We start from the raw sequence: 24,334 nt of genomic DNA on the forward strand, positions 1-24,334 counted from the left end.
GAAAGAGAACCTCGTGGCTCTGCAGGCACAGTCTGCCACGGTCCCCCGAACAGAGTAGAATGCCTGGGCGCAGCCACTTTCGAGCCGTGAAACCGGCGAGATAGTCGGGCGCAGCAGCGCGCTCCCCACAAATCTGCTCGGCGGACGCGCGAGACGCACCGGCGTGAACACTAGACGCGATATTTCAGGTGCCAGGCCAGCCAGCAGCTGGTTGCGAAGATGACTAGAATTGTCCCCGGACGGTCGAGACTCGCTCCCCCACACCACCCCTCGATGCTCACAAAGATATGCTCAGATTAACACCAACAATTATCTCTGGATAATTAGAATTTCAGTCCGGTGACCTTTGTTCTCCCTCTCTTTTTTTCTTCACCGGCACGTGAACTTCGAGCCTTTCAACGGATGCTGACCACGCCGACAGCCGTATCTCCGGGCACACACAGTAGCTACAGCTCGCGCGGGACGTTGCGGGTGAACCCGTGTACATGCCGCGTGTTCGGCTGTTGCAGCATCCAGTCGCCAGCGGCGATTTCTCGCAGGTAGCCGAAGAACTGTCCCGATGTTCGTGCTCTGTTCATTGTACGTGGAGCCTGTCAGAGGCACTGCGAGACGTATCTGGAATACGCTAGCCAGACAAACGGACGTCCACCGGAGAGGAGCACACCTGCGCCGGCGGTGAGAGACAGCCAGAAGACTCCGGGAAGCGCTGTACAACCATTTCTTCCCTGTGTGCTAAGCCAGCTCGGGTTCGAGTTGCCCGGCGCTCACGGACCGGGTATGAGAGCGACTTGCCCACGCGGCCAAGCTATACGGACCGTAGCTGACTGCCCAGCTAGCGCCACTCTCCGAGGGACCAATTAGCTTCCGCCTATTTACGGAGTGCGCTTCGATGCGCTTTCTTCGGCAATCCACGAGAAACAGGACTTACCCATACACGGCTAACTGTCTTATTGGTATTCTTTGACCCACTGAGAAAGCTGAAGCGAGCGGGCAGTGGGAAAAATAGGGGAAACTCTCGGTCTACCCCCGACCCCGCCACAGGTAAATATCCCTACCAGAAGTGCTTTCTTTCGAATCCACTAACGACAGGCCGCACCAACGCTGAATCTCTCACCCGAGGGAGGCCCATTCCCTCGTCTCTGATTCGTTGAACGGACCCTATCGCCGATGTCTCGCTCAACCGAATATCTGTTAAACACGCTTAAGCCAATAGGTTCGCTCGCCATCAAGTGCTTGCTGGCCGGGCCGGATGGTGCTGTACAAGGACACGACACTGCTCACACATGGTGCGCCTTCCTGCAAGGCAGCGCTTGTGAGCACACAACGCTGGTCATCGGGTGAGACCAAGTTGTATCACTGGTTGCCCTTTGTGCTCGTCGCTTGCCGCGGGTCAACGGAGCCGCTGAAGCGGACACAGATATCAATCTCGAAGTAGCTGCACGGCGGCAAGGTCCTGCGTACAGCTCCACGTATCGGAGCCTCTGTCCGACACGGCGTCCGTACCGAGCAGCAAGGAGACGCCGCTGATCGGCGGAAGCGAACACGCGGTGCGCCCCGTTGCGCCTTTACGAGGTCCGAGACATCCGCGTAGTGTGTCGTGGGAACAAGACGAGGCCGCGCTTCATCTACTAGTCAAATATCCGTGTCCACCTCGAGAGTACCCTTCTGAGTTTCCAAGGTGTTCGTGCCCTTTGCGCCGCCTCTAGTTTCTCTGTCTTTCCAGGTTTGTGCTGTATTGTGCATGTGGCGCTCGCGTACGTGGTGGGTTCGCGCATGTGTCTCGTCGTCCGGAGTTGTTAGCTAGTCTCTTCCGAAGGAAACATGGGCCTTTCGCCCGTCAGTTGGTCGTGGGCGGGTGTCGCCTGTGGTTTGCTGTCTTTCGCGATTCTTTTTCCTCCGGACCCCGCTCTCCGGTTTACTTCACCCCCTTTCAAAGCGCCAACTGAGCCTGATGGATATGTTTCTTGGGTACGTGGCTTGTACGAGCCTAGATCGGGTGCAGACTTTGCGGTTTCAAGTATCTCGTCATCCGTGGCTGTAACGCATATGGCACGCGTTGAGCCCCGCCTGTCCGTACTTCTCTCGCCATGTGTCAGCTAGGTGGAACGCAGTTGCACACAGGGGTGCGCTTTGGTGATACACCAGTTTTCAGATCGCTTGGGCTACGTCAGAGAGAGGGTTTATCCTACACGCCTTTGAATGGAGATCTCGCTGCTCAAGGAATTTTTCGGTGTGCGGCGCCTCTGGTGTTAGTGGACGTCTATTCGCTACGCAGTCCTCAGCTAGTTTGACGGGCTCCTGCTCACTGCGTGTATGTTGACGGTTGGCAAGCATCCTAAAGGATGAAGTATGGCTCTTACAAGTCTATCAGGTAGCCTGGCGGTCCACTGATCCGGTAACACGCAGGATACTTCTGCCTGATACCGTAGGCACATTACACATGCCGAGTCGGGGAGGCAGTAGGTGCCCAAGACGCTGGCCAGAGATTGCAAACGGTCACTGCCCCTATTTCTCTTTCGACAAGCACAGGAAGAGGCTTGTCGGGGGGGAAGGCCGAATAGCGGGCCGTGGAGGCGGTTGTGTTTACCGAGGTCTAGTGATAGTCCGTGAAGGTGCACGGTACCGGTTAGCGTATTCCAAGCCGTGACAGCGGCGGAGCGGAAATGTGCGCCTGACAAAGATGGGAGTGTTATGCGCTCGGGCAGGCCGCCGTCTCGCTGTGCGAAGGCCTGTTGCTGCTAGCGCTCCGGGGACCAGCTGTGATGATCGGGTTTCTTGTCAGGTGGTTCTCTGCATCCTGCCTGGCTTCTCGGGCAGCAACAGTCCTTCCCGCGCCGGAGGGTACCGCCAAGGCGACACGAGTTGCCCACGGGTTCGCTGCGTTGGCCATAGCCAGTGTCCGTTGTGGGTGCTTATCACCTGGAGGGCAGACCGCAACTACCTGGTGCGGACATTCGATGCCGTAGCGGACGATTAGGGCTGAGAGACTTGACACCACCTCGAATAGAAGTGTACACTACAAAGGCTGAAGGAAGTGCGAATACAGAAGGTTGGGATTCTGAAAATGGAAGACGGGAAGCAGGGACGGACAAACTGTGGCGAGGACTTGAGACGTAACCGGTCACTTGCTATGAACTGGAGAGCAGGGGCGCACCAGGTGTGTTTCGTTGCGCTGCTTTCATGTGTCGCCTCTCAGCGGAAAGCAGCTGACGGCAAAAGGTACGGACGCCAGACAGTGCACATCAAGAGTGGTGAAGGAGAGCTGTACGCTTGGTTGTATCTGCCTACGGAAGCACGCCGAAGAGTACCGATCTATATCATATGTCATGGATTAGGAGCTTTAATGGTAAGTCAGCCTGACGGCGGTACAAAGGGAACCACCTAAGAAAGATGTCGCCACTGCTGGCACGGAGTTAGCCCATAGAAATTATGCGTAGAAGTCAGTGTCATATCCAAGCAAAAGAAATCTTAATATAGGTTGTAATGAGGTCTGCCGTGGTACGCATAGCAGTTTTACAGCACTGGTAATAGCACAGGCTCGTCTACACGTCGTCCCCATCATGAAGCGCTTTATCGAATGGAAGGAGGACAGGCTTGTCGGCTATCCGTAAGTTAACCTCCATGGGGCTTGGAGTGCATAAAGCTCAGTGAACGGAGCTATCGTCTCTCGGCAGAGGGTACCGAACCTGTTGAACTGTCGGTTTCCTTTCGACATACACAAGTCCGTTGGAGAGTGAGGATCATGTTGGGTGTTTTTCCCAGGTAACAGGGAGTGCCCCGGTGGCGGAGAAAGTGCAGGAGAAGGGGGGGGCGGCTTTGACTTTCGATTACCGCATGTGGGGCTTCACAGCTGGAGAACCACGACAAATCATAGAGCCGGGGATGCAGCTGCAAGACCTTCGCGCAGTTATTGAGCACGTCATCAATACTGATGGGTTCGGAGGCCTGGTGAACCCCGCGGATATACACTTGTTTGGGACGTCGTACGCAGGTGGTCATGTGCTAGTCACGGCTGCTCAGTTTGCCGAAGAAAACAACGCACGTCTGCTACGCAGTGTGCGTTCCATAACGTCTGTCGTTCCACTTCTCGACGGCAAGGCCCAGCTAAGAAAGGCACTCCAGGTGAGACAGCTCAGCCTTTCTTCGAAGCCAGTCGTTATCGTTGTCTTTCCTACGAACGTCGACAGGCGCGTGCACGCAGCGACCAGGTTCTTCGGTTCATGACACAATGTCTGTCCACCCCCGTGTCCGATTGCAGGCTTTGTCGACAAGATATGCATGAGCATAGCGTACCCTTCGGTCCTCTGCTACTCAGTTTTGTTCTGGATTCACTCAGCAGCGTCTTCGTCCCGCGGTGTGCCCGGTGGATCGAATGTCTGAGAATGGGTATGTGTGTGTATACACACGAAGCGTTGTGTTCAGAGCAGTGCGAAGGAAGTTCGTTGCCCAGCTAGGTTCTAAGAAATGAGGTGACGGAATATCCTGACACGCTGTTGTTGTTTTTGTGGAAGACGTCTCAATGTATCCAAACACGCTTGACGAACGTTTGCGAAACGGGCGCTTCAATTCTTTTTTTTTCAGTGGCCAGTGTCTCGTTCCCGAATGACGGTGCAAAGCAGTGCCGGGCAGCGGCGGTGGTGGTGACGAGGGTGTTGTATGCTGGCACGAGAACGACGAGGAGTACTCTGCGTTGATGCAAGTTGCTCGCCATTTCTTTTACGTCCGTTTTCTGTTTTCAGCAGAGACCTTTTTTCCGTGCCCTTCGTTACCTGGCCGCCATTCTTGCAGACTTGCTCCGTCAAGCTGCAGGGCACCGCGTCCAGCCAGTGTACGTGCAGGTAGGAGGATCCCGAGATGACTCTGCCTTGCCTGCCATAGAACTGAAGGACACGGAGTTCGATATCTGGAAAGACCGAGCTATCATTAGTAGCGCGACTGGTTCTTGGTCAAACTCGCTGGCGGCAAGGTCTCTGTTCTGGACTTCCCAGTACCGCCCAATCGGTGAGCACATGATTCCGATGATATAAAAAGAGGGTAGAGAGCATAGATTCGCAGCGCTCGTTGGCTAAACAAAGCACAAAGCATCGGTCTCGTGGTATCTGCATTTTCCGGTAACCGACATCCACGGTCACTAAGTGGCGCCCGTGCGGGAATCGTGACAAACTCCCCCGGCCGAGGCGTGATTTCCCGTTTGACTGAAGGCATAGACCACTTGCTGGAACCGTGCCACCTGGCGCAATCTAATTGTTATTATTACACAGACTTCCATGCGTCGACCGTGTTCTATGTTCGTGATTGGCGTCGCAGAACGCTTACCAAGCATCCGGACCCCGACACTCCTGGTGAAGGCGGAGAACGACGGCACGTGCATTCCCGAGCTGACAGACGAGGCCGTGGAGATCCTGAACGCCGCTACCGGAAGTTCAGATGCCGCATCGGAAGCGGCCCCCCTGGCTGAGTTACTGACACTGCCCATCAATCACTTCGAAGTGTACGTTCCGCCGTACTTGGACCGGATAGTCGAAGCATGTATGGACTTCGGTCGCCGTCATGGAGGCAGTGTTCCAGTGAGCGACCACGAACCCCGGACTGCTGCGGCTGCCTAAAATGCGCTTCAGCACTGTATCGATTATTCGTCAGACACAGGCCACGCGGTTCTCCGGTTAGCGAGATGCGGATGAGCGTGCCGGAGAACCGCGTGGCCGACTGGAAGAAGAGGACGCTCCACCTTTCTTTCTGAGAGGCGCACTGTCAACAACGCCAGGCAGTACAGATGCGCAGAGGTTCGAGGGATGGGAGTACCTGGTTCAGCGTTAGACCCGGGAGCAGATGATGTTTGCTATTCCGTGTGTGCTGGGTACATGTGTCCTAGCCACGCTGTGAAGACGAAGGTGCCGCAGCTACCATCGGGTGCACGAAGAGGTTTAGCAGCATGCAATGCTTCTCGTGCCTAAGTCCTGTGAAAACCGCCGGTGCCTGGCAGGGACGCAGGAGCGCACAGAGGTGAAAGTTTCAACGTGTACCTAAAGCTATTACAGCGTCCACGCTACAGCAGGGCCGATTTCGACGTTCGCGGCTGCTAGACATCGACCATGTGTTACCCCGCAGCGCACCTGTGTATCCACGTGCGCAAGCCCCGTCGATCCAGCGTTGCTCCGGGTCACCCGGAAAGCCGCTCGATCAGGCCTCGAAAGCATGTCACAATGCGGTTTCAGTCTTCGGGTTGAAGTGGCATGCCCTTGTACCGGGGTTTTCGGCGGGGCCTTTGTCGTCGCTCTGCTGGCGGAACGTGGCCTGCTGTTGGATGCAGCACTTCCGGAGCGTGAGTCTCTCCACGGCTGAGCGTGACTGAAGAACGCTGGTGTGGGGTTGCTTCCGGTGTAGGCAGTCAAGCAAGCTAGTATGTGCAGGTCGGATGGCAGTCGGGAGTGCCAGAATGCCTGCTGTCGATGTCTAACGTTAAGAAGCACTGTGCCCGNNCGGGCACAGTGCTTCTTAACGTTCTGCCCCAGCAAAGGGAGTGCACGAGATGCATACCGATAGCCTCTTGAAACAGTCGACAGTTCTAAAGAGCCCTGACAGGCGTCGTTTGCTGTCCCTCCAGGGAGCTGGTGGCCCCTGAGCACGAACGTGGCAGGACTCTCTCTTCTGGCACGGTCTCTGGCGGCCGGGCAGTGTAGAGAAGCATGCACGACGCAGCGTATGCATGAAGCGGGCGATTCTAGTCTAAAAAAATCCGGTCTTTAGTGGGGTCTGGCTGTGCACCCGGGACTCGTGAAAGCCACCTCCACACATGTGAAGTCTCGAGCTCGGCTGATTTACTAGCGTGACAAGGCTGTGAAAAGGTGATCTGGCATCTAACGATGAGAGCCCTAGTTAGTTCTTGCAATACTGGAATTGAAGCAGGGGAAGTCACTCTTGCACCCGAGGTGGTGCTCTTTTTTCGCTTCCATAAGCACAGACCACGGCAATTTTGGCACATCCGCAGCCGAAAAAGCTCTGACTGGATAGTCTACAGCAGTCGAGTCCAAGCAGGCCGCATGGATACGCCTCACGCACACACATACAGACGAGCTTACAACAGAGGCGGAGTCCGGGCCGCAATCTAACGGAGGTGTACCGAGCGGTAAGGAGGCCAGTTTGTTTGCATGTTTACTGCCGCTTAGCTCAGATGTCGGATGTGCAAAAGCCAGAGAACTTCACTGAAGCGGCGGAGACACGGACCCTTTCACTTGAAAGACAAAACCCGGCCTTCTTCCGGAACTGCCAGCAACAATCCGGCCCCAAGTTGCTCTTTTTGATCGTCCATTTCGTCTTCTTCACTGTGCTACAGTCGACTCGAGCAACAGACTGGCTCGTAGAGCTTTAAAGCACAAACACTCTCGTTTTTCAGTCTTACTGGCTGCGCTCAACACTGTCAAGCCTGTAATCGCTTCGCTCTCTGTCCTGCTGGCGGTGTCGGGGGCAAACTGCCTCGGGACGAATTCACACAATTCGAGCCCCGCAATGTCCTTGGAGACCCGGCCAAACCGGGTTCCCGCCCTCTCGATACCCTGCGTAACGCGGTGTCGCTTCGAACCTGTTCTTCGCCGCGCCTAGAGGCTAACAAGGACTGCTGAAGCGGTCGGCGACGAGAGGAGTCGGCAAGGGAGCCAGAGCTCACAGACACCGATGACGATGAGGGACTTCGAAGCACCTTTCCGCTCGGTGTCGACGGCGTACTACCCGACAGGGCCATCGACCCACTACTGATTCGTTGGAACCTCTCCACCATCGCTGCGACCGAGGGCCTCTTCGTGATGTGTTGCAGGTGTCCTTTCTTCTCGGGAACCTGTGACAGAGCTGTGTCATCCGGAGCCGATGGAAAACCTGTCCCTGAGACTCGGGCCGCGTGGCACGAAGATACGCAGTTGGCGGCGCCTTGTTCGCTCACATCTGGTCGCTTGCACCCGCTGAAACCGTCATGTGTCCGACTGCCAGTGCGCAGCAACGACGTGGGTACGTGGTCGACCGTGATAGCTAGAGACCCCCGAGAACCAAGGACGGCCTGGTCGGTCGCTGCACCTTTGCTTTTCTGGGGACTGCTGTGGCGGCTGCTGGTTCCGCCTACGCGCTTAGAACGTGAAGAGCTACGGCTGGCCGTAGTAGTAGTCGAAGCTTCTGTTCTGAGGGTCCTTCTCTTGCTGGGTGAAACTCCACGCTGGCCCTTGCTGCCTGCGGTGGCTCGAACGCAGGAGTAGTCTGTGTCGCTGCTGCATCCCCAAGTATCCCCGCTGGTTGAGCCGACATCCGTACTTCGGCTGCTTGGCCCCCGGAGAGCAGCCAAATCCTCTTCATGCCTGCTGCTGACACTCGTTTCTCGTCGGCTTAAGCACCGACTTCTCCTACGCAGCGACTCTCCAGATTTCGGAGACGAGACCCCGCCAGACTGCGTGCTTCTACCCTGATCCGGACTCCGGGTCGCTGCCTTGGCCTGGTTGGCAGGGTGTGCGACCGCGCTGCAATCCGTCGCTTCACCCTCTGGCTTCCCGTAATATTTTTGTCCTGACTTCAACTTCGTCTCCTGGGATTCGCGCGCGTGTGGGAGGGATCCTTGACGGCTCCGGGCTCTGCCGTTGAGCTCTGCTCCTCTGGTCACTGGCCGAGGAGACGTACGCCCGGAGGATTTCTTTGGAAGGTTCCCGAGCAAGTGTGCCTCCCCGACAACCGCAGTCGAGCTCTCTTTGGAGGCTGCTTGGCCGTGCAGTGCCATAGTAACCCTTTGTTGTTGCTGCTTCACGACTGATGGTTTCACTGTCAAAGATTCCGGACAAGACCCTAAGATCTGCTGTTTCTCAAGTGATGCCCGGACAAAAGTGTCTGATTTCTCTTTCGACTGAGGAGTGAATTGTTCTTCGGGTCGAGCTCTCTGCAGGCGGAGACGATGTTGCTGAAATTGCTGCTGCAGCCGCTGTTGCTGCTGCAGCAGCACTTGTTGATGGTGCTGCTGCCTCAGCTGGTGTTGTTGTTGAGCGAGAGCGTCTCCAGGGAAAAGACGGTCTGCGTGCACGGGTGTTACCGTCTTCGAGGTCATGAATGGGTGCTCCAACGCCTGCTGCACCGACAAGCGGCGATGAGGATCCTCTTCGAGCAGTTGTACAATGAAGTCCAAGCTGTCCACGGAGAGCACTGCACCATTCTTCTTGCCAAGGAGCTCCAGGAGGTCTGACGCCTCCTTGCTTGCCAAGAGTCGCCAGTTGTCGTCGCTGGGCAAGGCCCGCTGGAACAGTTGATGCTTCGTCAAAAGATAGTACACCATCCAGCCGAGGCAGAAACTATCTACCTTGTACGGGTCATACCTATCGCAACAGAACAGAGAGAGATTCAACAACGTGACTACGTCAGGAACAATACAGTGTGGCCAGTCAGGATGGATCTGAGCAAGAGAACTGATCAACACAGACGAACATCTGAAACTTGAAGAAGCAAAGCTCACCCGACTACTACTCTACAGCGCAGAGGCGCACCACACGTGCGCAGAGCTGGAATTCCCTGGCGCAAGCTCTGTGATCCAGCAACGAGTACTGAGTCATGGCTAAAGAGATGATCCCGCGACAGAACCGGGAGGAGACGTGAAAACAAGCCTAGACTTCGGTGCAGTCTTGAAGCATCTTACCCTTACTACTGATCCACCGTCTACAAAGAGAGAGTTTTGACATGACAGTAGCACGAAGTCTGCCTGCCTCACCTGCACTGCCTGTACACCTCCGGCGGTCTGAAACTCTTGCCGAAAATTTTGTCAGGGGGCAAGTAGACCGGCTTGATTCTAACTGGGCCTTCAGTGCATCTTCCGCCTGACGACGTTTTACTACTACAGAAGGTTGCTTCAGGCACCGCCTCCTGTTGGGCACGAGCAGCGGAGTCCGGACAGGCGACCACAGCCTGTCCAGGGTCTGTCAGCTTTGGGATGATAAGGCCGCTCTTCGGGCACCGGAAGATCAGTACGTTCTCCAAAGAAAGATCTGCAGGAACAAAGCCGTACAACTCAACGTGTATTGCACGCTTCATTATCACGTTCGGAATAAAGAAGTTTTCTGGGCCCACGAATACCGAACCATCTAGAAGGCTGCAAACTGGGCTGCTAGCTTCCAAAAGCCACCGCAAAGTCAAAGGACAAGAGCACCGCAGGCGCACGCTCTCGTTGTGAAAGGTCGCGAACGACCGGACTGTTGCCTTCGTCACTCCGCGACCTGATCGCAGGACCCAAGCGGCACCCACACACGACCCGCTAAGTGGTCACACCTGCCGAAGGTGTGTGCACTCGAAGACTGATAACAAAAAAAAAGACAATCCCATCGTCGGCCGATTGTGCACGTGTTCCTCTGCGGACTGCACGATCACTTTGGATAACGAAGCCCGGGGGGTTGGCGTGTTGAGTGCTGACTGGCCATGAAGACACTATAATAGTCCGTCGACACTTATACAGGGCAAGCACCGCAGAAAGCCTCAACCCCTAGTCCCAGGGTTGCTGAACCACCATTCTGATGAGCCCAAAGGCAGGGTGACGAAAGTGTGCGCACGCGGGCCCGCTGAAAACTGGCGAACACAGTAACTGTTTGAAAGTGCTGGCGTGTCTCCGAAACTCTGCATACAAATCTGGACAGTCTAGTTCCATGAAAACACGTACTGACGAAGACGAGGCGAAGAGTATCCCCCGCTAGGTTCGACCTACCCCTCATGCCAATACCCCGCCTGTGAAGCTCAAGCACAGCCTCGAACAGTTGCTTGCAGAGCCAGCGAACCTCAGCTTCGGCGAACGGTTGTTTTCGCTTTTTCAAAACCTCAAAGAGGTCTTCGTATTCAGCAAAGGGGAAAATGAGAAAAAGAAGCTCTTGTTCCACGTCCACGTACACGCGATGGAGATGTAAAATGTTGTCATGTCCTTTCAGATACGGGTAAAACTTCAATTCCGACAAGAAGTCTACAAACACAAAGGCAACAGTGGAGCAGCTTGAGATGTAGACTTCCATATGTTGCGCTAAAACTAGCGAAGTGAACGCACACGTGCTTGATTACAGATAGAAAATACATGCGCTCAGCCAATAGCGTCGCCGTCAACCTTGTGCAAACGTCCCCGATATCTTTGCTACAAGCACCAAGAAAAATTCGGAGTGCCGGACAAAGCCGTGTACGTGACCAATCAAGAATTCGCTCCAAAATGCTGGTGCATTCTCCATCGTCGCTGTACGTCTGGAGTTCGTTGTCCAGAAAGACCTACTTGCCATTCCCACCTCGACATCCTGACACTTCTTAGTGTTCTTTCGTGTATGGTCCAGGTGGCCGGAAATCAGTGTTTCGCCTCGTGTATCGTTGCTGTCCCAACACACTACCAGGAACTTCACTGTGTTGACGGGCCACTATACACCTAAGGAACGGCGTTGAACCTTACCTCTTCGGCAAAAGCTGCTACGTAAGTGTCAGCGCCCAGAAACGCGCCCGAGTCTACTAACCCCGCCGGAGTTCTTTTCGCTTTCACTATTCGACCGAAAAAAACCAAGATCTACTCCCTGTCCAGTTAGTTCAGCGTCTGCTAATTTTCATCCATCTTGCAACCCCGCCTTCCATTTCCGTGCGTGTGCAACTCCTCTCTTCGGTCTAGCACTATCAGCTGCCTTATTCTTGTCTGCTCTTACAAAGTGACATTAACCGCCCCGCCTCGTCCTGTCTATGGCCTGTCCAAGCATCCCCGCTTACCTTCCTGCAAGGACGCGGAAGCGTTAAGCTGTAGCGAGAGTGAAAGAACCTTCACTGCAACCATCTCGGAAACCGTTTCAACCTGGAAGCCTTCTGCTTCTTTCTCCAGCCCTTCGCTTTCTGTGCGCTTTTCGACGATCGGCTTTATCCGGCTGGTGTGCATGCTGGCCCTGTAGACGGCTCCGTAAATGGCGCTTTGCAACAACTTCTCCAGCTGCAAGGATTCTCGTGTGTACGAAGGAGAAGTGTCCCACGCAGCAGTGGTTGACTGTAGGAAAAGCTGGCTTGATGCAGCATGCTGACGTGCATCGCCAGCACTCCTCAACTGACTCTTGCTGTTGCTGTACACCACTCGGCCCTCGAGTTTCTCCGGCTGCCGTTGCTTTGAAAGAAAACCAATTGCACACACAAACAATGACGAACAGAAGAGCGCTGTAACTTATCAGGCAATCACAAGGGACAGGGTCACGGGCTCCACAGAATAACTTGCAACCACGCATGTCCGCTGAAAATACGGAGCTTCGTTGGCTGCACAAGATTTCTGGATCCAGCGTGTTGTTCAGTATGTCGGCGTTCTGACGACAATCCCCTGTGCTCCGCTAAGAGCGGGAACCCTCAAACGGCGGCGCAGACCTAAGTACGGAATAAACGCTAGTGCGATCATCGTTTGTAATCTCATTCGTAGTTGCTGCTCACATGTGTGCACAGTTCACGCTCCTACGCCTGCACCGTTCCTTACTTCGCCCGAGGCGACCTCACCTGTCCTCCGAACTGCCACCGAACAGGAGTAGACTTTGGTGTAGTCTGTACGTCGCATCGCTATGAACTGCGTGCAACAGCCGAACCACTGCTTCCGCTGTGAGAGCACGGTTTCTACAACCAAAACGAGCAACCTACCAGTACACTTGGCTGGATCGGAGCATTGCTACAACATCTCCGGACCTTCCCCTCCTGCGCCGCCGCACTATCACACACAACTCTGAGCCACGACGTCGCGAGATCTCGCCTTCTCCCCGATTCAGCGTGAGGCACACTCGCCAGCACCACGGGGCCCGCCTTTGTGGTGCCGTCTCCAATCCCCGCACCACCTAGCGCTTTCGAGTACATAGGCGGAGTGAGTTTACTCTCCGCATAAGTTCGCTGTCCCCCCATTGCGTTTTTCGGGGGTGCCGACGCTTCGGTTAGAGTCCGAGCCGCCTTGGCCGCCGCAGCTCCAGCCGCTGCGGCTGCACTAGCGGCGACTGCAGCAGCCTGCCCCGCAAGTGCCCCCGCCAATATAGGATGACCGGAGCCAGGACTGGCCGCGGCTGTGGGGCTTTTCATGTGGGCATGCGACAGGTGTGCGGGGCCAATTTTCTCAACGCCTTGACCGCAGTGCGTCCCCGTAGTGAGGCCCTGCGTGTTTGGACGGCGGAGAGGGGGCTGCGAGCAGGGCGACGCAGGCAAGGTGGAGAACGTCGCTGGAAATGAGTTGGAAGAAGAAAACGTGGGGGAGGACAGAAGGAGCGACGATAGAGATGGCGGCGCCGCACGCTGGCTGTTCCCACTCTGCTGCTGAGTAGAATACAGGCCTTGACCCCCAGGGGACCCTGTGCTTGTGCTTTTCCCGAGTCTACTGCGCTGGTCCTGAGACGAGTAACCAGTCTTCCCCCAGTTTGTGGCTGTGACTGGCTTGGCACCCGCCAACGCGGCAACGGACTGCGCTGCTTGTGCCGCTGCAGCTGCTGCGTTGCTGTGAGCTGTTGCGAGCGTCGCAGCACTGACAACGTTAGAGGAAACACCGATGGAAGAAGGCCCAGACGGCGAGAAAGAGCTCGCACCCGTCGCAGTCAGGCCCCAGCTACTAGCGTGGGTGAGACTCTTGCGAGCAGTAGTCGGCGAGTCGACGTGCATGCTGTTAGAAGAGGACAGGGAGAAGGAAGCGGAAGACTCGTAGCTGCCACACGGGGAAAAAGACGGTGAAGAGCTTGGGAGCATGGTCGTTGAGAAGGACGTCGAGTATGACGGTGCTTCTGCTAACACGGAAACATCTGTCTGAGACGCCAGTAATGGTCCTTGCGCGACGAAGACAGAAGAGCAGGCAGGCTTGGACGCAGTGTGCTGTCCAGACGGATCCAGATGAGCAGAGTCCATTCCGTGAAGGCAGGAAGATGATCCGGAGTTCACCTACGCGGCCAACCGCACTCCAAAGAAAACCACACCGCGCGACACCAAGTACGCTGTCCTTCAGCGTCACTCAATTTGCAGTACCGTCGCAGTCCGAAGGCCGTTCGTGTTCCTGGCGCGCCTGAGGTACTTGGGCTGAAACCGACGGGAGCGCAAATATGGGGCTTCGCGAAAAAAGCAGCGGTATTAACCAGTTTGCCAAAACTGCCTTCGCAAGCTCATGCAGGACACCATCCGCAGGAATCACGACTACGGGCCGTTGGCCGAAAGAGGTGCAGATCCGCCCCTACGTGCACAGACCGCCAGGATGACCTGCAGCCTGTCACGGAAAACGAATATCTTGTGGCCAACGGAACCACAAAAAGCAGACGAAGCGACTCCCGGAGGTGCTCTCAACCGCGAGTGGTGTCAGAACGACAGACCACTGGCCATATCACGTAGGGCCCTGACGTGTTCTCCAGCCGTCACGAGCCCCCCCTGTGACTAAATGCGTGAAAGCTCTGGGTCTTTCGAAAATCAAAGCAGGCGGCCCAACAAAGGCGATGCGCCGAGAAAATGCTACCACGGTCTCCGACAGCTCAGTGCACTGGATAGCTGTCTACTCCAACACGCGTACTGAGTTCCCACGAGGTGACGAGAAGCAGCCCCCGTCAGTTTTTACCGCATCCGAAACGAAATGCCCACGGGGGTGAGTAAATTGTTCGCTAGACGAACGGGGCGGGTGTAACTTCCGGGGCCTTGGGCGGCACGCGACATTCCGACCGCGTAGTGCCCAGCACGGCACGGCTCTTGCCTGGTGCGTCGATGCGTGAGTCGCAGGAACCTGCGTGAGCTGGATTGCGCCTCCGCAGTAATGTCTGTTTCTACGGTACGCGAAGGAAGAATGGAAAAACGTGCAATTGTCTGGGGAAAAAAGGATGCTTGGAGCCACTCTCGGTGATAACCGGCGGCCAAGCACCCGATGAGTTTGGTCGGAAGAACCAGGGAGGACAGCGGAACAGCAGCGTGTGACAGCTGGCCGTACAACACGACACGCCGCGAGCCATGCAGTTTCGTCACCTCAGCAAAGAAGCGACGTTTGCTGAACAAATATGAAAATCTGCTGCGCGCTGGATGCAAGAAAAGGGAGAAAACGTAAAAGAGTGAGTGGAAATCACAGAGCAAGGAGAGACTGGAAATAACGTTGTGCAGTGGCCCCTGCCGTGTAGCTCCGGGTGTTACCAGGAAGCTCCAGCTGGTGTGGCTGCTGGCTAAGCATCTGACAATCGACATAGCCGCAGGTGCGGAGAGCGCAGCATGCGCCGGGCAGGAAAGCGTTGCAGAAGAGGTCTGCTGGCCGTGCCGTGGCGGAACCATACTATAGTGAGGCGTCGGAGAGATGATGACAAACGAACAGTTGGCCGACTGGGGACGGCACGCGGCCAAACGTGGTTGCAGGTGAGCAGAACAAATATGACAGGTGAAACGGACTGCTGAACGTTTGCCGACGCTGGGCTGGTCCAGGAACTCCCGAAATGGAGTGGGCGGATACATCTACGGCGGCTCCTTCCGTAATCCTGTTTCTGTTGATTTCTTTCCTGATGTGATGCCCGCGCGGTGCACCGTCCCTCGGGGCGCGACACCTGCGGCATAGCGACAGAGTACCCGATCTCCATGACGCCTCAGATGTTACGTCCGGTCACTGGAGAGACCTCGACAAGTATTGCCGGAATAAGAACAGTACTTGTGTGCACACTCCCCCTTTCGTCCGTGTAAAAGAAAACCGAGTACTTGCAGAAGTGCTGACAGGAACCAGTCACAAAAATAGCCGCAAACGTGAAAGGGTCAGACCAGAGTAGAATCTTCATGGCATTGGAGCACCACGAAGCGTCTCTATCCACTGTAAAATCAGCTCTGTCACGTGGTTTTCCGGGTAGTAAACGCATGGACGTAGTATAGGGCGTATTGCTACCGCCCAGACTGCAGCACCGCACGCATCGCCGCTGCGCGTCCACGCTTTTCTTTGTTTTTAGGTGTTCTGGGCTTGTACATCTACGTCACGTGCAGCACAGCTGTAGCTCAGGCCTGCTCGATGTGGGACTTTATATCGGGACGCGCTCCGGCCGAAAGCGCTCTGAGGGCGACCGTGAAGTAAGGAAATATGAGCTGAGAGGAGTAACTACGATCGCAGCAGCCAAAGGCAACCGCAGCAGCTGGCTGGAACGCGTTTGCTGGAAATGGAAGCCGCGTGAGATCCTGGAGTGCCGGCTGTGCGTGCTGTCCCGGGTGGAAGCCTTGACAGCATCACAAGCGGTGTGTGGGCAGGAGCAACGTGTCCCTGCAGCGACGAGGTTTGCATGGAAGTTTAGTTTTAGCCTTTTGCTTGGAAACCAAACCTACCGGTTCCTTCTTCAGCAGCCGGATATGGTGCCGCCTCTAACTTGCCGCCCACTCCAGTCGGGTCTTGACCATGTCTGCAGCATGAGACCACCCGCTGAGTCCCGGTATAGTTTGTTAAGGACGGGGGGCCTACGCAAGCACCGGGAGTGACGGCTGGTCAAAGACGTTGAGACCTTGAAAAAAGGCCCTCTATCCGCGCAACGCCCGACTCATGCACGCGCTTCTTGAACAGGATGGCGCTCAGTCCACACACATACAGACATTCGGTTCCAGGTACACTTCGCTCGTCGACGGTACCGATTCCATGGTACGCTATGCACCGGAAGTCGCGCGGAAACAGAGTGCAGGCCCCATACTATCCTGTCCCTCACTCAAGCGCCACTCAACGCCCTCGAAGCTCACCCATGGGAATGTCCGGGTCACCCGCGGAGGCTTCTGATGAAACCTGCTCACCCTTGCAAGGATGCTCACAAGCTTTGCAAGACCCAAAACTCTGAATGGCGCGATCTCGCAAAAGCAACGAACATGTCTCCGTACAATCTCAGCAGTCAGGGACATTGTGCCGTCACCATGAGCCTTCAGCCACCACAGCTTTTCATTTATTGTGAGGAAACCTTCACTGAACTAGAAATGTTTGCATGGCGAGAGACTCTGCTAAGACTGGGCATGTCCAGCCTCCCGCAGGGATTGAATCTCTTCCTCGAGCAAGCGACAATTCCTGAGAGCCCCAACTGATGACGAATGACGGCGGCGGCTCACATGCCATTGGGAGCTTCCCTGGCCTGAAAGGCCGCCGGCCGGGTGTCAGAGACTGCTGAGGTTTCGTGTGCGCCATAGCCGGAACAGAGATTTCCGACTGAGGGGAGGTCGCTGGAACAAATAGAATTCCTGCCGTAACTCTGCTACAACAGAGTCCTTCTGGACAGAGGCCCCGACGAGGAAGCTCCTCGGAGCTGAGAGATGTCCGTCACGCAATGAGTCCTTTGAATCTCACGAGCTTGTCTGCGTGGAAAGCCGTCGAAGAGGTCACTGTGGGGGCTTCGTTTCCAATTGTCGTTCCCTCTCTTGAGCAGCCAGTTTCGGCGGAAGCACGCCGTTCTCTCCCAAAACGAAAACGGTTGGAGGGCTTGCTGTGTAGTTCCTGCTCCTTGGTATAACCGGGAATAGGGCCACAAGAACTGGAACCAACGCCAAGAAGAGAATCCGAGTATTTGTTGACAAACTCCCTGGTGATGTCTCTACAGGACCTGGCTGTCCGAAGTACAGCAAACAAGCAGAGTAGGGGTGGAGCCGCGGTTCCCGGGGCTTACACGTTTGTCAGCTAGACGTGGCGCTTGTGTGCTTACTATACACGCCAGTGGTCGACAGTACAGAGTCCACGACGGAGTACTCGCCCGCGCGCGCCGGACTGCCGAGTCACAGCGACACTGGAGAAGCCTCCAAGGAGACACACGGATTGGAAGCCAGAACACGTGAGCCGTCGCGCTCCAGGACTGAGAATCTATCAACCTTGCCGCACCACCACGGTCGGCTACTCGCATACGGTCTTGTGCCGTGTTCAGCGCCGTACCGTGGTGCACACACGGCTCTGGTGCGACTCGCGAGAGTGCTGCTGACTATTGTCGTGCTAGTGCTACCTGTTTTTCGCCACAGTTTGACTGCCTTCCTTCCGCGAGACTACTGAGCCCCTTTGTTGTCCCGTGGGTGACTCAGAGGCACATTTGCTCTCCATTCGAGTCTGATTCAAACGTCTTCCTAACTCGGAGCGTGCAGAAGTTGCCCCCGCTCTCTGCTACTGGCGTTCCCTCCGTCCGACGCTAAGAGAAGTTCTCCTCACCCCCTCCCTGGTCATCGCAGCCCCATCCGGTGGGAAAGCTAAAAAAAAACTGCGAAGACTGTGAGATCCGAGTTGGCGCCGCCCGAAATTCCATCCGGCGACTGACAGGTGGACACCCGATCTGGGCAGCCAGGCTACCACTGAACATTTTTCGTGATTACAGACGATCGCGCACGCAACTGGTCACCGGTGGTACACGAACTAGCTCTCGGGCAAGCTAGTCTTGAAAAGTCAGAAGGCGGTGTCAGGACCGGCTAGCGCAAAAACCTCTTGGGGGAAAACATTGGCTTCCTGGATGCCGGGCCGAGCAGCACACGTGGCTGGCCGTCTTCCCTCCAACAGGGACGACGGTGCACAGCTGGACGGCTAACTGGTAGCTGGCTTTTCCAGCGGGTGGCTTGGCTTGGCCCTCCACCCGGGTCCAGGACCGGAAAGCCGGTGGCTGTCAGACATGCCATACAGCGGGCGGCTTCGGCAGCGACGCGACGCCTTCCCCCCGAGATAGCCGATGCCACCCCCCCAAGCGGACGGCCCAGCCAGGCGGGGTCCACTCCGCAGTTTCAGAGGAAATAGTGTTCCCAAGACTGAGTTTTGCGACGATGACAGCGCCAGTGTTCCGGAGGTTCAGTTTCTGTTGATAGACTTGACCGGAACCGGAGCTAGTCCAGAAGCGAGATTAATAGGGTGGAAGGGCAGGCAGTTGCCGTTTTTATACGCAATTTGTTTTCGAGATGGTTACGTTTAAGTATTTATCTGTTGTTTTCGCCTTTTCGATAGGTGTTTCGGTATCCCGGCTATATGATTTCGTGCTCTCGTCGGGGGCAAGCCGGGTCAGTCCACAGTCCGATAATGAAGTCGATCATTGCCGGGGCCATACTTGTGGGGGAGGAGAGGCAGGATCGTGCAGGCAGGAGGGTGACGGGTACTCATGTTCGTGTAATGAAGGATTTGAGGTAACGGTCGCAGACGGTGAGGAAACATGTACACCCATCGCCCAGAAGTCTGAGTCTGTCTCTTCGACTCCCGGCGGGGCGGATTCTGACGCACCGGGTTCTGAGCCTTCGGTTTCTGCTTCGTCAGATTCTGATTCTTCTGTCTCTGCGTCATCCAGCTCCGACGAGTGTGATGCGAACCCATGCGGCGGCCAAGAGGCTGGGACGTGTATTGCTTCCCGTTCTGGCTACGCTTGTTCTTGCGCTCCAGGTTACGTCCTTTCAGGCTCGGGCGGCCATTTGACTTGCACGAAGGCTGACGGAGGCAGCTCGAGCGGACCTCCAGGGAGTGGGGATGGCAGTCCCAGTTCGCCTTGCGCGGGGAACCCTTGCGGCTCACCTAAGGCAGGTACCTGCATTCCGTCCGAGCAGTCCGGATATGCGTGCTCTTGCAATGCTGGGTACACCCTCTCTATGGCAGACGGTGGAATGGCTTGCGTAGTGGATGTTGCTGAGGAAATTCCGGGTGGGCGTTCGCCGTGCGACGGGAATCCTTGCGGTTCACCTGACGCCGGCGCCTGCATTCCGTCCGGGCAGTCCGGATATGCGTGCTCTTGCAACTCTGGCTATGTCCTCTCTAGCGGAGTCGGCCCAATGTCATGCGTTAAGGATGGCGGTGAAGAAATTCCGGGCGTTCCTTCGCCGTGCGAAGGAAATCCCTGCGGTTCGCCCGAGGCGGGCACGTGTCAGCCGTCGGGGCAGTCTGTGTACACGTGTTCGTGCAACCCTGGGTACGAGTTGTCTCCAGACAGTCGGACGTGTGTCCAGGCAGGGTCTGACGCTTGTGCTAGTAACCCATGTGGTCCGAAATCGGCTGGTGTATGCAGTGGTGCCCCCGGAGGTTACAGCTGTAACTGTAGCTCACATCATGTCGTGACCGTTAAGAGTGGAGGGGTCACCTGTGTCCCGGACAGGACCTACAATCCGTGCGATAACAACGGATGTGGAAAGCCGGAGGCCGTAGACAAATGTATTCGTGTAGGTTTTTCGGGGAAAATATGCATGTGTAAACCCCGGGTCGGTGAGGTACAGTTCGACCCGAGCGGTGATGTAGTCTGTACGGTTGTAGACCTGCACCCGGAGTCTGAAGAAAGTCCTGGGGAGCAACCTCCGTCAGTTTTGCCACCTCGGCCTGGTGACTCCGGTGCATCCGACGGGTCCGACAGTTACCCTGGTGGAGGTTCTGTTGGTGGAGGTGAATACCCCAGTGAAGGGGGCAGCGGCGCTCCAGGGGCTGGAGTTCCGTCGTCGCCTGGTGGTAGTGGTCCTACATACCCTGATGGAAGTATTCCTACATACCCTGATGGTAGTAGTCCTACATACCCTGATGGTAGTAGTCCTACATACCCTGATGGTAGTAGTCCTACATACCCTGATGGTAGTATTCCTACATACCCTGGTGGTAGTGGTTCTACAGGCGGGGGAGGCAGTGGGTCCGGGACCCCCTCTAACGAGGAAAAAGAGAAGGAAGAAAAAGGTGGAGTGCCCATTGCCGCTATTGCAGGCGGGATTGTAGGTGGCTTAGCTCTCATAGCTGTTGCTGGCGGAGCATACGCCTGGAAACAACGGAGTGGAAGGGCCGTATCCGGCGCGCAGGTTGAATTCGAACCTGGTAGCTCAGTTGAAGGTGACGAACGAGAAGACGTTGAAGTGTTAGTTGATGTGGATAGCAAGGCATGGGAGTAGTGTGAAATGCGCTGTCAGAAGCGGTTTGGGTCCAGTGATGGTTCTGGAGTGGTTTGGCGTGTAACGTCTTTGCCGTTCTGTCCATCTGATTTTGTTGAGAAAGTTGAACATGGCAGCGTGGTTCATGCTATTTGATGCCACACGTTTCAGCGTCGTTTTTTATCCCGTGTTCTGTTCTGATGCTGAAATCAACTTCATGCGTCCGACGTTCTTCGTTAGTCATGCTGTATGGTGTACGTATTGTTGGTTGCGAAGCCGGCATCTGTTTTTAGCTCGTTAGTCCCTGTGAGATGGTGCAGCAGTCACCCGTAGCCGTGGCATACACAACCGCGAACATTTGCCGCGTCGGATGAACTGAAATGTAGTGGAAACGTTCGCACCAGCTCGGGATTGGAGGGGGGATGGACTGGAGGCTGCAGACCGGCGAGAGGCTGTTCAGTATTCTCTCCGCTGCCCCGAGTTCAATGAAGTACGTGTGCTTGTGTGTCGCCCATGGGGCTTCTTGGCGGCGATACCAGCTAAAGCAAGCTTACTCTCCCTCGTGAGCCGTTGAAAAGGCCTGCATTTAAGCTCATGGTTAGATTATAGCGTTCGGGGCGGTGCAGGAATTGGTATGCCGAGTGAGTGGGACGCTTCATACGTTTCTAAGCAATCCCTCCGGTTGTGAGAGCGTATGTTCTGCGGCTCGTGGCGCCTGTCTTCTGGTGGAGGCAAGAGTTCAGTATTGTTACGCCATTCATTTCTGCCGAGGGGGTCATAGTCGTGGGCGTTGTGCATTTCTTTGATGGCCGTGTATTGACAACCGTGTGTATGTGGCTGTGTCGAATGTACTGGAAATGTAGGCTTTCGGTCGGAGCAAGGAAAAAGTCGGACGGGGAGGGGGTAGACAGGAGGCCTGAGAAACGAGAAAAGATCTCGTGTCGTTTCTGCCTCCAACGAAGTACACATGCGCTGATGGCCTTTTGTTAGTGATCCAGGACGCTCTGGGACATTTATTGTGAAAACTGTAACTAAAGCAACTGCAACATTTCTACGGGGCTTCAACGGCGGTAGTCTACTTAATGTAGACTGCGCGTGTCAAAATACAGGCTAGCTCAGCACGGTTTGGCACATGATATACAGCCAGTGAGATCTGGGGACGTAGCCTAAGGGGGGCGGGCGGAATCGCGTGTGTGTATATTCTTAGCAGTTCACCGGTAGTCCGTATCGGAATAGCACGATTTTCCCGACGCGAGCTTTCTGCTTCCACCAGCGCGTGTGCAGCAGCGGGTGAACGAGGTGCCGCACGCGTTGCGAGGGACGTCTGCACGAAGGGGTAGCATCGGTGAGGGTAGCTCTGAAGTTGCTACAGAAGAGAAAAACCCAGGGCCGTGAACACCCTCTCTGGTTCGTGAGTCACGGACAAATTTACGTGGAAAGTTTTTGTCGTCACGCCTCAATGCGTACCCCAGGACGTGAATCACTGGAAGAGGTACTCAGATTGTGACTCAGACGGGACAAACCGGGGAATCCCGAACTTGACGTGTGCAGGCGTGTAGGCAGGCGGGTGCTCAGCAGTCACAGACGGACACGCCCGGAAATCATGAGTTCAAGAACGCAGATGTACAGGCAGTCAGGTCAAGTGTCGTTCGGCGCAAGCCGCTCGCTCTCCTTGACGGGCTTCCACTCCCTCATCTGCATGACACGCACGATCTGATGCATTGAAACTTCAGCTGGCCGACGTCACAAAGTGAGTTTGGCCGGCTATATGACTGCATTGATGAGCGCGCTTACCTCCATCTTCTCCGACGGTACACCGAAGACGTCTATATGCGAGATCTTGGTTTGATCCGAACCATTGTTACTTTCTGAAAGCCGCTGGCAAATGCACGCTTCACCGGAGTAAGCACACGGCGACTATGCTCAGGCGGGCGCAGTACCACCCATTTAACCACACAATACCCGTAAAACCAGCAACGTGGTGCAACGACGAGATGTTTGCTTCCTCTAGAGGCTGTCACGATACGAATCGTAGGATGTACAAGGCACCCACGTGTAGGTGGGGGTAGAGCTTAACACGTCGACCTCCCCGGCTATTTTCTGGGAGCAACTGCATGCGCAGAGTACGCGTGGTGCCCCTTCGCAGGCCTTCTTGCACTCCGGAGCACCGAGTACTCGCCGGTGCTCTTAGGCTTGCGTTGCTGATTATCGGGGCGCGTAGTTGAGGGTACGTAGTCACGAGAGTCAGACTCGCGGTTAGACTCCCAGATACCTGAGCTACGGGGTTGCCTCACAGTAGGCCCTTCGAATCTTCGCACTTACCGACGTATATCACTAGTGTAGAAACATTTTGGAACTTCACGAAGCGCAGCGGCACAACGCATCCGGACTCCAGATCTCCGTGATGAAGAAGCTGAAGGAGCCACATTCACGAGACCTGATTCGTTGAACTACGGTCCCCAACCGCCGGCAGCGACAGTTGTGTTCATCTTACCACTTCTTGTACGGGGGTCTCGGATTCTGTACGGTTTCAGGGCACACAGCAAAAGCGCAACTTAAAAAGCGTTGGTGAAGTCGTCCAGGATCACGGCTTGGGGAAAACCAGCAACTTCACGCGTTCTTCGCGGCGAGAGCTGTGTGGCCAGAAGCGAACCAAACAGCCGAAAGGGTGTCACCGCTTGTAGGCCTTTCACGGTAGAGCTGGGGGACCACAAAGCCGACCCAAACACTGTGATATTGCGACAACCGGCTTGTTTACCCACCCGAACAGCACGACAAATGATTCTCAAGTACCGGCTCTACATCCGCTGTGGCCCAGGCCGGAAAGGGCAGGATCCTGCATGATGCTTGCGAGCGGAGCTCTTACCAGCTTCGGGAAATCCCATGGCTAAGTTGTTCGTGAAAAGCTTCAGCACAGCTGGCGCCTCTCCAGCTGCTGCGCTCCCTGGTGGAGAGCGGACCAGCAAAGACGACAGTTTCACCGGACTGGAGAAGCCCAGCTAGAATACAAACACATACAACAAACACGCTCCCCCGGCTAGCCAAACTCTCTTAGACTTGCCAGCTGGAAACAGGCAGCCGCCGTCAATCAGTACAGGACCCACTGCCCCGTGGTGACTACGGCCCCCTGCGCGGCTGGGATTCTCATAGCACCTGGCAGAGGCCTCTACTAGTGGTCAGCTGCTCTAATCCCACTGCCGGGCAATGCAGGGAACAAGAGACCGATTACTACGTCACTGCCGCGCTTCTGCCGTAGTTGCCCACTTGAAAGTGGACAACGTTCGGTGGCGGCTAAACCAGCCGCACTGGTGCGCGAGTCCCCTCTACGCAATGGCAACCATGTCGCTCCAAGCACGGTGAGAGGCGTACCTTTATGAGGAGCTGTGGGTCGTCATTGGAGGAGCTCAGGTAAGCCGCGTCTGATGTCTTCTCGATGATATCACGAATAGAATGCTGTGCGTCCTCGTTGAGACACTCGACCTTAGATTTGTCAATGAGTGACATCAAGCTGCATTGTGTCCGCAGATACAAAGCAAAGAATCTTGAAATTTCTCCCGCCTTG

At 55.7% G+C, this 24,334-nt stretch overlaps 5 protein-coding genes across 5 annotated transcripts; 3 read left to right on the plus strand and 2 right to left on the minus strand.

Annotated features, from left to right (window-relative positions):
• The first annotated feature begins 1,413 nt into the window (after window positions 1–1,413).
• CSUI_000670 (x-pro dipeptidyl-peptidase (s15 family)) lies at window positions 1,414–6,451 on the plus strand. Its single transcript, XM_068060901.1, has 5 exons — window positions 1,414–1,968; window positions 3,197–3,346; window positions 3,763–4,122; window positions 4,740–5,001; window positions 5,308–6,451. The coding sequence occupies exons 1-5, from the start codon at window positions 1,822–1,824 to the stop codon at window positions 5,604–5,606; spliced, it is 1,218 nt and encodes a 405-aa protein (XP_067927120.1). The 5' UTR covers window positions 1,414–1,821; the 3' UTR covers window positions 5,607–6,451.
• Window positions 6,452–7,018: 567 nt separating this feature from the next.
• On the minus strand, window positions 7,019–15,114 carry CSUI_000671 (pik3r4 kinase-related protein). The gene is made up of 5 exons (XM_068060902.1): window positions 12,631–15,114; window positions 11,734–12,115; window positions 10,712–10,960; window positions 9,728–10,001; window positions 7,019–9,338 (listed from the first exon to the last, which is right to left on the minus strand). Exons 1-5 carry the CDS (start codon window positions 13,864–13,866, stop codon window positions 7,418–7,420), a joined length of 4,062 nt encoding a protein of 1,353 aa, XP_067927121.1. The 5' UTR covers window positions 13,867–15,114; the 3' UTR covers window positions 7,019–7,417.
• A 48-nt stretch (window positions 15,115–15,162) lies between these two features.
• On the plus strand, window positions 15,163–17,089 carry CSUI_000672 (uncharacterized protein). Its single transcript, XM_068060903.1, has 2 exons — window positions 15,163–15,336; window positions 15,912–17,089. The coding sequence occupies exons 1-2, from the start codon at window positions 15,278–15,280 to the stop codon at window positions 16,426–16,428; spliced, it is 576 nt and encodes a 191-aa protein (XP_067927122.1). The 5' UTR covers window positions 15,163–15,277; the 3' UTR covers window positions 16,429–17,089.
• A 1,757-nt stretch (window positions 17,090–18,846) lies between these two features.
• CSUI_000673 (microneme protein mic6) lies at window positions 18,847–20,793 on the plus strand (the record flags this gene model as incomplete). The annotated part of the gene is made up of 2 exons (XM_068060904.1): window positions 18,847–19,084; window positions 19,196–20,793. The coding sequence occupies 2 exons, from the start codon at window positions 18,847–18,849 to the stop codon at window positions 20,791–20,793; spliced, it is 1,836 nt and encodes a 611-aa protein (XP_067927123.1).
• A 1,549-nt stretch (window positions 20,794–22,342) lies between these two features.
• CSUI_000674 (proteasome-interacting thioredoxin domain-containing protein) lies at window positions 22,343–24,280 on the minus strand. Its single transcript, XM_068060905.1, has 6 exons — window positions 24,142–24,280; window positions 23,639–23,771; window positions 23,267–23,292; window positions 23,095–23,185; window positions 22,567–22,640; window positions 22,343–22,467 (listed from the first exon to the last, which is right to left on the minus strand). The coding sequence occupies exons 1-6, from the start codon at window positions 24,274–24,276 to the stop codon at window positions 22,411–22,413; spliced, it is 516 nt and encodes a 171-aa protein (XP_067927124.1). The 5' UTR covers window positions 24,277–24,280; the 3' UTR covers window positions 22,343–22,410.
• Window positions 24,281–24,334: the final 54 nt, after the last annotated feature.

This window comes from Cystoisospora suis, assembly GCF_002600585.1.
Source record: "Cystoisospora suis strain Wien I chromosome Unknown contig_262, whole genome shotgun sequence".
Taxonomy (NCBI): domain Eukaryota; phylum Apicomplexa; class Conoidasida; order Eucoccidiorida; family Sarcocystidae; genus Cystoisospora; species Cystoisospora suis.